Genomic DNA, 12,135 nt, shown 5'->3' on the forward strand with positions numbered 1-12,135 from the left:
AAGACTTTGAATTTAGAGTCAATTAGAACCCGGGCTGAAGCTTAACACGTTAACAGGTACCCAAGTTAACCGGTTAAATGTTGAACATTCAAAAAACTTAGTGACTAAATTGAAACAAAAAATAACGGATTGTCAAAATTGAATTTTTTTATGAATAACGGATTGTCAAAATTGAATTTTTTTATGAATACATAATAATTTTTGTGCAATTTATCTTTTGTAAAAACATAATAAACATTTTTTATTTTTATTGTATTTAACTTTTTAACATTTTGAAGTCGCGTTGAAGGAAGGCCAGTTAAAACCAATTTGATCATCAACAGATGAAACGAATAAGAACGCAACAATAGCAAGCTTTTGGTTTTCAGATTTATTATTCCGAAATCACGTATTGATCTTCGCTTTTTGCATTTTACGTCTTCAAATTCAGTTTCAAATAGTTACTTCTCTCAATTTTGAAGACTTCAAAGGTAATACTTGAAGAAGAAGAAGAAGATGGAGAAATTGAGGAATATATTAATGCCGAAACCTAATCCGCAACAGTTATTACGCGATTGGCAACGTCGTCTCCGGCAAGAGTGTCGCAATATCGAACGTCAAATTCGTGGTAAATCAATTTCCTCCATCTCGTTTGTAGCAATCGCTTTCTTCTTCTATAAAACCTAAAACTGTTTATTCGATTACTGCATCGATTTTGTTTTGATTTTTTTGGGGGTTTTGTTTTAGATATACAACGAGAAGAGAAAAATGTTCAGAAAGCAATCCGAGAAGCTGCGAAAAGAAATGATATGGGCTCTGCTAGGGTATTAACTTAGCACTTGATTACTTCCAATTTTACGAATTAGGATCTGTAATCATGGAAAAAGTTAATCTTTTCTAGGCACTTGCTATGGAAATTGTGAGATCTAGAAAAACTGTGAATCGGCTCTACGAAAATAAAGCTCAATTAAATTCCATATCAATGCATCTAGGAGAAAGTGTTGGTATGTGATTATTACTTTCTTTTATCATCATCACTAATGTATTTAGAATCGATTAATTTCTAAGCGTTGAGATTTTGCAGCTATTGCTCGAACAGTAGGGCATCTATCAAAAAGTGCTGAAGTCATGAAGATTGTTAACGACCTAATGAGAGCTCCACAAATGGCTGTCACGATGCAAGAATTCAACAAAGAAATGATCAAAGCTGGAGTGATTGAAGAGATGGTGAATGATGCTGTTGATTCTGCATTGGATACAGATGACATGGAAGGTGAGATTGAAGAAGAGGTTGATAAGGTGTTAACCTCCATAGCCGGTGAGACTGCTGCACAGCTTCCAGAAGCCGCCAGGAAGGAGCGGCTGAAGCAACCTGCCACTATCGCTCAGGTATAACCCAACCCCCCCCCCCCCCCCCCCCCCCCCCTGTTTTAATCTTTGTTTAAGAGATTAACTTTTGATTTGGATTTGTAGGATGATGGTGTTGATGATGAGGAATTAGAAGAAATCAGGGCTCGCCTTGCCAAAGTTCGGTCGTGATGGACCTGAGAGTTTGGGAATTTTTAGCAGAAAAGCTGATAGCTGGTAGAGGGAGCCAGAGAAGTTGATAGATATAAAACCTTTTTTAAAATGAAAAAATGTTACACAAACCTCAAATAAGGATGAAAATTGCAAAAATCGGCTACATTAGGAGACCAAAAATGTAATTTACTCTTTTGTTTATTAATACTTGAGTTTGGGTGTAGTAGAAATGGAGTTTATGTAAAGATTATGAGAATATGTAATTAAGAAATATAGGTTTGCTATTTATGCTGTGAACTGGTTGGGTATCTATTTTTTTATTTTGTTATTATTATAAGGGATAATGACTTAAAAGGGTAATATATTTTTCGATTTGTATGGTCACTGAGTTTTTTTTTCGTCTACATTTACCTCTTCAACTTGTTAAACTGTATACATTCAGTCCTTATGACCGGCTACTCCAGGTTACCCGGTAAAAATGACTTAATAGGGTAATATATTTCTCACTTTGTACACATTTAGTCTTTAATATTTTTGTACACATTTATTTATTTATTTTTTTTATTATTATTTTTTTTTTGGCAAAATAAGTCATTTTTTTTGTACTCATTCAGTACTTATGAATGATTTTTTAGTTTTTTCTCACAAAATCTTACGTGAGACATTCATTAATGAGGTGTATGGGGTTTTTGATGATTATATCCATCGCGATCTCGACTACTTGGTTGCATAGGTCATGTGTTCTGAACGTCATAACTTCTTCATATAATCTTGGATTTTAACGATCTTTATATCCATGCGTTCGTATTTTAGTCTACTACAACTTTCATTTAGATTACTCCCATTAAAAAATAATATATTTTTACTTACGATTTTTATATCCATACGCGGTGGCGGATTTAGTATGGTCCCGGTGTTGCACCGACAACACCTGTTTTTTCTGTTCGCAGTGAAAAAATTTTCGCTTTTTTTTACGTTTATACCTATTTTCCATGTATCGGCAACACCTATTTCATCTCGGCAACACCTACTATGTATTACTGCGTCTTCCCCTGTCTATACGTTTTTTATGAATGTATGTATGTATGTTTTTTTTATAAAATCGTTAGTAAAAATATATTACATTTTAACGAGAGTAATCTTAATGAAAGTTGTAGTAGACTCAAAAAATGAACATGTGGATAAAGATCATTAAAATATGATATCGTATGAAGAAGTTACGATGTTCAAAATACAAGACCTAAGCCAAACCACAAGACTTACGCAACCAAGCAGTCGAGATCGCATTGGACATAAGCATCAACAACCCCAAGCACCTCATCAATGATTGTCTCACGTAAGATGTCGTGAAAAAAACCTAAAGAAATCATTCATAAGTACTGAATGAGTACAAAAAAGGATTTATTTTGAAACAAAAAATAATGTTAAAGACTAAATATGTACAAAAATATTAAGGACTAAATGTATACAAAATGAAAAATATATTACCCTATCAAGTCATTTTTTCCGGCTAACTTGGAGTAACAGGTCATAAAGACTAAATGTGTACAGTTTAACAAGTTTAAGGGGTAAATGTGGACGAAAAAAAAACTTAATGACTAAATGTGTACAAATCGAATAATATGTTACCGTTTTAAGTCATTATCCCTTGTTAGTTAGTACTATAAGTTAAATGTCTCAATTATTTCAAAACGAAAAAAACAGGATAAGATACTGTCGTAATGTTAAATGCTGATCAATTTATTAGATTGTATATAGATATTGTCGATACATAAAATTCATCAAGCGGGGATAGCTCAGTTGGGAGAGCGTCAGACTGAAGATCTGAAGGTCAGGTGTTCGATCCACCTTCACCGCATTGATATTTTTATGTTTGTTTTTAAACAGACAAAATTTATGTTGAATCTTTTACCTTCTGTTTTTGTTATAAGAAAATCAATAAACATAGGTTTACCAACAAAACATTAATCGAGTGTAAAAGAAACTAATGGTATATGACTATATTCAACAATATATTTTTGAGAGTTTTTAACCTTTCTTTTTAGAAAACTTGGAATATATAAAAGGTTTTGTTTGGGATTATGAGCTTAAAATCTTTTTACTAAGAAAATATTCATAATCCAATAGAGCTATTTCAAACTTTTTTATATGAATTTTTATGTTGTAGTATTTTAATTAACTTTACACGATTCAAAAGCATTCAATGATTTTTGCCGAACATTTATATAAAAATAAAAAAACTATAACTTTCAATTTTGAGATAACCAGTAGTTTTACTAAATATACCTTAAATCGTAGAGCGAAAGTTTGATGGTTTTTATGTCATTAAGTTTTTATTTAGTTTGATCAATTTAGGTTATAAGTACACTTTGTTTTCATATTCATTATTAGTGTATTCTTTATTTTTTATAATTTATTTAATGTAACACTTTATAAATCTTATCATCTGTGATTGCTAGTGACTTCTGGCTTTATGGTGGTATCCTATCATTTTGTGTTGTGTGATAACTTTGGCTTTCGTATCATCACACCGGTTCAAACCGATTTAAGGTTACAGATAAAATATGAAAATGAGGCCTTCACTTATAGTAAATAAAATTATTAAAAGCTGTTTTTTTTATTTAAGAAATCCTTTGTTATAAATTTATCCATAGATCATTTTTTTTTAATAATATTAGTTATTCGGTTCTTTTTATTATTTCCTTCATCTCATTACCATATAAATATTTTGTAAGCAACATGTTACCGTTTTAAACTAATAAAACGATATCAACGATGAAAAAAACAAGTAAATGAAACGAAAACACTTAGTTGTGAACTTGTGATGTCAAATCATTTTCCACCAACAAAGATAAAGATTTCTAAATTGTTTTCTGGATTCCAGCAACTAAGATTTTCAAAACTTGTGATGTTGAGGTTTCAAGTTATCTATACAAAATAAGAAAGAAAGCACATAAATTATTTTTTTTACCAAAAAACTAACATCAGATTAACACGGATAATAAATTTGAAATCACAATCAGCGAGACTGGCTAAAATCAAATTAACACAAATACAAGGTCAATATTTTAAGGATGAGTGTAATCAGATTATTAGAATCGACGTATTAAGAAAAATTAAACTCATAAGGTTGCGTGAAAACCCCAAAATCGATTTATTATGAATCAATTTGTCTATTATCTTTAAAAATCAGAATTGATTCATAGAGTTATTCGATCGGTTGTGGTGAGAGACTTAATGCGGTGATTATTCCTGAAGAATCTCAAGCCCCCTAGTATTCTTCGTTGATTTTGTTTTTGTTCATTTTTCTTTCCTTTTTCCTCTTATCCTTTATACACAATATATCAGGGTTTTTTTATAATAACATAATAAGGTATATAAAAATAGGGCCCTAGAAATTTGGAGGTCATGATTGATCACCTAAACCGCCCCACCAATTGGCATGCCCCTGCAAATCCATTGGCTCGTATGTTTCCACTATAGCCTTCTTATCCCTGTTCCAGGTGAAATTTGCATTGCTCCAGGTTCTATGCACCAGTCTGTTGGTCTGGAGCCTCTACTTCCGTCGTAGTAAGTTTGTACTTTTTATTAATGACTTCCTCCGTCGTAGTAAGTTTGTACTTTTTTTAAATGAATATCATATTTAAGAATAGGCCGCATGTGAAGAATGACTTGTCTTTACTTGGGCAATTGAGAGATGCATCCATGAATCTAGTTAGATAGTCAAGGATGGATTCGCCTTCTCTTTGGCATCCTAATATGGCATGGTTGTGGATACTGCCGACTGCTAAGCTTTTGAACCAACATCGAACAAAGCCTTTTATTATGGTTTGAAAGTGTATACACTAAAACCTTTAACCAAGATTTAAGGATTACATGTGTACTTGGTAGGTTCCTGCATGATCAATTAGGTCTTCTGTTCATTCATAGTTTTTTAGGTGTGGTAGGCAAGTTTTAGTTAAGAGTATACATCATATAAGTCGCATGCGACTGGTGATGGATCTTTTGTATCTTGGTCTTGTACTTTAGAAGGATTGTTCGAGCCTTGCTTCGTTAGATTAGTTGTAGAATCCTTAAGCATGCCCAATGGTTCTTCCAAAAATCTCGCCCTAAAGCTTTAGTAAACAAATAAATTATCTATAAATGTTTTTACTCGTGGTTGATAGTAAAGTGGTGTTTCACCAACAATTGCGTTCATTCTGGGTATGGTTGATAGTGAAGTGGTGTTTTAAAATTGGTTCGTTGTGGGTATGGCTTGAGTTGTTGGTGTTGTTGCTACGTTTGGATTGAGGGGTAACGAAAGTGTTATAGGTGTTAATCATGGTAAGTTGGCCACTTTGGTGTTGAAATTTACCATTGGGTGGATGGGGCTTGGATTAGAATCACCCTTCTTCTTGTCACCTAGCTATGTTTCGTGATTATAGTAGTTATCATAACAAATGGTGCCCATGATGCAACAAAGTCATGGAGGGAGAGGTTTGAGATAATATGAAATGAAAGATATAGTCTCCTTTCTTGAATCAGATGCTCCAAGACCAGTTGATCACAATGAAAGGATTAGGTGTAACTATAATCTAGGGGTGTGTCCTGAGATTTTAATGCCGAAGTTATAGGGCCTTACTTCAGAGATTATGTAAGAGCTTTAGATAGAATATGGGAGTGAATTTTTACTTGATGATGTCTACTCTAAAAGAGGCATATATATTGTTGAGGAGGGGGAGAATGTATGTTATATTGTACCATTATTGTGCCTCGATTGTGAATGCTTTTTATAAGTGATCGTGAGTTGCGCACGGTCCTTTGCTAGAATCAGGCAGGATACTTTTGGCACCTTGATATTACATTGGGCTCAAGTGTGTCTTGACTTGGTTTTGTACTTTGCTTTGGCTATTAGAAAATTGCTTCTCGGGCTCTTGGTCCAGTTGAGGTGGTACACTTAAATATATATATATATATATATATATATATATATATATATATATATATATATATATATATATCAAGGATATAAAAAACATTTGATGTTAACTAGTCGGACGATTGGGGTTAAAAGATTAATCGAGGATTAATGAGGCCCGATAAATTATTCAAATATTAATAGATCCTAAGAAATTACTAAATTCAAATATCTGAATATTGGAAACTTAAAAATTTAAACTATTTGGTGTAAAATTTTAAATTTTAAAATTAAATTTTTTTAAATTTTTCGTAAAATATTTGAAACTTTGAAATTTTAAAAATTTGGAAATTTTGGTTTAGTATTTGAAATTTTAAAATTTTGAATTTTTAACCGATTAGGCTGCCTGGGACCGATTATGAACGTCTAGCACTGACTTTGACCAACACCGATTAAGTTGGCCGGATAGTCCTAATCCTAATCGGTTCAAGGTTCTCTAACAATTAATCGACCGCCTAAACCGATTTTACAACACACACACGCACAAACACACACACACACACACACACACACATATATATATATATATATATATATATATATATATATATATATATATATATATATATATATATATATATATACTATCAACACTAATATGTTATGTTCCATGACATCTAAGAAAATTCGTCCGTTCGAAATTTCAATTGTTTTTTTTCTTATTTTCAAATAAAAGATCGAAAATTATAATAGTATTTGAAAATACTAGAAAAAGAAAAAAAATTTACTTAATGTCAGAAAAACAGACTTCTAAAAACCTAAAAAAGTTCGAGCAATCTGAAATTGTTTTTTTAACACGTTTTATGTAAAAATAAAAAAATTAATTAAACAAAACAGGTTTCGAAAAATTCGAATTCGAAAATCCTAATTTTTAGAATAGATGGTCATTAAACCTTTTCTTAAATATTATGATTATTTTACAATATATTCATTCGATCAAAAGTAATATTTTGGTTAATAACCCTTAATTTAATGTTACACCTTTCTTCAATAACCAAGATGAAGAAAAAGAAATATGAAAATACTTAAATACATAGAAATGGTTTATAGTTTTATAATGAAAGCATATTAATAATCAATAAACTAAACTGGGATATGACAATAATGTGTGGATTGATGCAGAAGAATAAAAGATCTGATCCAATATTATTGATATAGTTTTTGTTTAGATTCTCAATTATAGGGTTCGTTGTTTTTCATTTCTTCCTTCTTGATTGAGGCTCTCAATTATTAGGCTTTAAAAATTATGATTATTTTATAATATTCATTGGGTGGTATGTTGGTTAAAGAAAATTAGAGTGACACAAACATAATGACTAGTGCATTTTATTATATGACACTCATAATGATCCGTAATGAGTTTCACAATGAGTTTGAAGTGATAGTAACAATAGGAAAATATTTAATTAGTCCATATTTTCATTTTTAAAAATTAATAACAAATGTATTTATGTTGTTTATAATTAAAAAATATATGTTAACGTATATAAATATTCTTGTTAATATAATAATATACATTAATTCAAATGTAAAAAAAATCATAATATTTTGGTTATTGTTTAAAATTTGATTTGATGTGAAAACAATTTTGATTTGGTTTGATTTTTTAGTTTTTCTGGTCCAAACCAAATACTTCCTATCCGTAGGTTTTCCTTTATTCTATATAATTTATCAAATAATCATTACCTATCAAAGTTTTGACAAGTGTTATAAGTTCTAATTAATAGGATTAAATGGATTATATTTCTCAAGGGAAAATGAATTATATTTCTCGGGAAAATGATTTAAGTTTTTGGTTTGTACATTTTTTTTTTCAAATAAGCTCTTGAACTTCTTGTTTTTGTACATATTCAATCTTTATGACCGATTATTGTAGGTTAGGTTCTCAGTTTGTATACATTTAGTCTTTAATATTATCATTTTTTTGCAAAATAAGTCATTGTTGTTTTTATATACATGCAATCCTTATGATAAGTTTCTTCAGGTTTTGCTCACATGACATTCTATTTGGGACAATTATTAAAGAAGTGTTCTCATACATGGATCGTATGGGAAGTGGAATCATGTGTTTCTCGATTCGAGGCGGTTAAGACATACACATCTCCTTAGTCCTTGCGACATTATCCTAATCATTTTAGGGTTTTAGTATTTTGCGATTCAAGGTGGTTGAGACATGAAACCACCTCTTTAATAGTATCAAGCTCATCTTCAAGATTCGGGGTCACATTGAAAAGAACAAATAACCTATTTGCTGAAAAATGGCCAAACTAGGGCACCAACATTATAATAAAGCTAGGGCATAAGTAAGGGATAAACCACATATAAGAACACCTTATTATACTAAAGCCTACGACATATTCTTCTTAGAGAAAACTAGGGCACCAACATTATTTGACCAATATGTGAATTAGGTTACTGATATAAGTGAGGGATAAACCACATATAAGAACACCTTATTAATGATTGTCCCACGTAGGATGTCATATGAGCAAAACCTAAAAAAACTTGGTCATAAGGATTGAATGTATACAAAAACAATAAGGACTTATTTTGCAATAAAAAACATTAAAGACTAAATGTGTACAAAATGATAACTTAACATGGAGTTGTCGGTCATAACGTGAAATAGTCAATCATAAGGATTGAATGTGTACAAAACAATAAGTTAAAGTGCTTATTTTACAAGAAAAAACATTAAAGACTAAACGTGTACAAAACAAAAAAGATGTTACCCTATTAAATCATTTTTTCTTTTCTCAATATGGAGTACATAGACTCATGGTGGTTGTAGGAAATGATGTGTATTAAAAATTGTTCCTCTTTAAACTTATTTAAATTTCTCGAAGGGTCGAATTTTTGGCTTATTTCAGAAATCAATTGCTATTTGATCAATAATAATAATCTTTCCCGTTCAAAATAAATAAAATAATGTAATTTTTTGAAATTTATAATTTTATAAATGTATGTAGTACACATAACAATATGGAAGAACAATGCTAACAAGATGTATGTTCTCTAAGAATGATAACAATATGAAAGAACAATATTAAATGTATGTCGTACACATAACAATATGAAAGAACAATGACAAAATTGCGAAAATTGTCTATGTGCTTGTCAAAATTATGTGATTTTGGTCCAAAAAAGTTTGGTGGTGCATCGGTCGTCCAATTTTGGATACTTTGTGTGATTTTGGTCCTTATAGTTAGCATTTTTGTTTGGTTTTGGTCTATACCCCACCTAAAATGACTAATATGCCCTTAAAATTGTTTTTTTCTATTTCTTTTAATTGAATTGTAATTCCTTTAATTAAAAAAAACGAAAAATATATAAATCACCCCACTTATCCCTATCTCTCTCTCTCTCATGACACACACACACACACACAAAGAACTCAACTTTTCAGATCAAACATTCACCCAAAAAAAAATCATCGGTGTTCTTCAATGCGTTCATCAACAAACTTTTCAGATCACACGAGCTCAAATCTCAAATCGATGCACCCCCTCATTCTCTCATAATCGCATGTACACTCCTTCTTGTTCTAGCTTCAATCGACAACAACCAAGACCCTCCCTTCCTTCTTTTCTGTTCTGATTCGATTCTTACCACACCTTCTTCGATTCAGATCGCTGGAGCTTAGGGATGGTGAGTCTGGTGGTGCTGATCGGATTTCTATGGTAAATCAAGAAGAGGTTAAGGGGTGTATTTCGTTTTTTTTTCTTTTTTATTAAACTCGATCACAACCCTTCTTCTTTCTCTATTCTGAATCAATCTTGTTTTCTTTATTTATTTATTTCTTTCTTTTTTTATCTTTATTATGGCAGATGTGTGTTGGCTTGCGGGTATGGTGAGTTATGGTGGTCCGGTGGTGTGTGATGTGGGTGGCGTTAGAGGTGATGTTCAGGCTGATGAACAGGGGAGAAGAATGTGAGGAAGGCTGATTAGAAGGAGTGATGACGGGATGGCTGTAATGGAGTTCAAGGTTAGTGGTGTATGGTGTTGATAGTACCGATTACGATCCAAAAGGAGATCACATCAAATCTGGAACTTGAATGATTAATCGTTAATCAAAATGAAGAATGAATGAGACATACAAACAAGATAGAAAAAAGGGAAAATTGAGTAATTTGAACCTTGACTTATAGTGTTCTTAAAAAATGGAGAACAACTTTGACCCTGACTTCATGGGCTTCTACCTTGATTTCTGATTTGCAGGTAACAGGGGATGGCGATGGTAGTGACTGTCAAGGGAGTGAGGAAGATGATAAAGCTTTGGGTGGATAAGGGCGTCGATCCATTTCTTTTCTGTGGGTTACACATGTGGAGCAGTGGAGAGAGAGAGAGAGAGAGAGAGAGAGAGAGAGAGAGAGAGAGAGAGAGATGCCTTTTTCTCAATTTTAATTAATGAAAAACATTTGAATAAATATAAAACAAATTTAAAAAAAAAACAAATATAAGGGTATAATAGTCTTTTTATGTTGATACAGACCAAAAACAATAGAAATATCCAATTTTGGACTAGTGGTGCACCAACATTTCGTTTTGGACCAAAAACACATAAATTTGCTAACCACAAGGACCATTTTTGTAATTTTGTCAATAAGAATGCTAACAAGATGTATGTTCTCTAAGAAAGATAATTAATATCAAGAGCTCTAGGTACATCACGTGCCCAATGGCTGAGTTTTGCAGAGTAAGATTCCATATTTAAAGTAAAACATAGTTGCTTTTTAACTAAATAATTAAAAAACCATGTCATAACCCTTCATTTTAAATTTTATAATTAGAACATCAGGGACAGTTTCATATCGACTCATTATTAGCAATTAACATATTTATGCATGGAATTATCATTCATAACCCATATAGCGTATCATTCAAAATTCCTAACCAATTAAACAGATTTAAAGCATAAAGGGTTGTATAGTTGTATCACTATTGAATTACTTTTAGGGTAAGCTATGTTAATCATCATTAACAGTTTAATGCAGACTCCTCCAAAAAGTAACTTAGATAGTGCAATGATTGTGAAACTCCATGCTTTGACAAATCATAAGGAAATGTAGAATCAATGTTTCAACTCAATCCAAAAAAAAACCTGATCGATCATGATTGTTACAGTCAGATGAAATAGTTTTGAGTTGGCTGCACCTTTGAAAATCAAACACTATCATTTTTGGAGACTGTATCACTTGTATTATATACTAGAACATCCACAACAGTAAGCAATACAGCTTATTTGTTAAACTTTAAGACATCTAAACGAGTAACTTATAAATCCAAAAAACTTATAAAAACTGGGTTTTTCATTAACTTATATATAAATCCCATCAATTTGCATTTGTATCATTTTTTATATATAAGTTGGCTATTTAACATTTGGTTGACAACCTATAAACCCACCAAAGTTGAAAAACGTATACCAAAAGCTTCTAAGAAAATAAGAGAGTATATCACTATAAAGAGTTAAAGACATTAAGGGTGCGTTTAGTTGTGGAAAAATGAGCCGTTTTCCGGAAAAATTTTCCAAGAAAAATGAGAATTTTAAAAACACGTTTAGTTCGTCTATTTTTTTAAATTTTTCATGGAAAATGAAAATTTTCCGTTTTCTAAAATTACAAAAAAGTTGGAAATTTTTGGAAAACCGATAATCATTGTTTTCCACAATTTTCTAA

The 12,135-nt window shown here is 31.3% G+C and overlaps 1 protein-coding gene and 1 non-coding gene across 2 annotated transcripts; both read left to right on the forward strand.

The window, feature by feature from the left end:
• The first annotated feature begins 313 nt into the window (after positions 1 to 313).
• LOC145157125 (vacuolar protein sorting-associated protein 24 homolog 1-like) lies at positions 314 to 1,872 on the forward strand. The gene is made up of 5 exons (XM_079076248.1): positions 314 to 607; positions 727 to 803; positions 881 to 983; positions 1,064 to 1,368; positions 1,453 to 1,872. Exons 1-5 carry the CDS (start codon positions 496 to 498, stop codon positions 1,516 to 1,518), a joined length of 663 nt encoding a protein of 220 aa, XP_078932374.1. The 5' UTR covers positions 314 to 495; the 3' UTR covers positions 1,519 to 1,872.
• A 1,413-nt stretch (positions 1,873 to 3,285) lies between these two features.
• Positions 3,286 to 3,358, forward strand: TRNAF-GAA (transfer RNA phenylalanine (anticodon GAA)). Its single transcript has one exon. It is a non-coding gene; the product is annotated as a tRNA-Phe (tRNA).
• Positions 3,359 to 12,135: the final 8,777 nt, after the last annotated feature.

This window comes from Lactuca virosa, chromosome 1 (genome assembly GCF_052849685.1).
Source record: "Lactuca virosa cultivar CGN04683 chromosome 1, Lactuca_virosa_CGN04683_v6, whole genome shotgun sequence".
NCBI lineage: Eukaryota > Viridiplantae > Streptophyta > Magnoliopsida > Asterales > Asteraceae > Lactuca > Lactuca virosa.

What these genes read in the sequence shown, in the direction of transcription:
- LOC145157125 (XM_079076248.1), top strand. Translation starts at nt 496, where the DNA reads ATGGAGAAATTGAGGAATATATTAATGCCGAAACCTAATCCGCAACAG. An exon ending in TATCGAACGTCAAATTCGTG is followed by an intron (nt 608 to 726) that starts GTAAATCAATTT and finishes GTTTTGTTTTAG; the next exon opens with ATATACAACGAGAAGAGAAA. An exon ending in AACCTGCCACTATCGCTCAG is followed by an intron (nt 1,369 to 1,452) that starts GTATAACCCAAC and finishes TTGGATTTGTAG; the next exon opens with GATGATGGTGTTGATGATGA.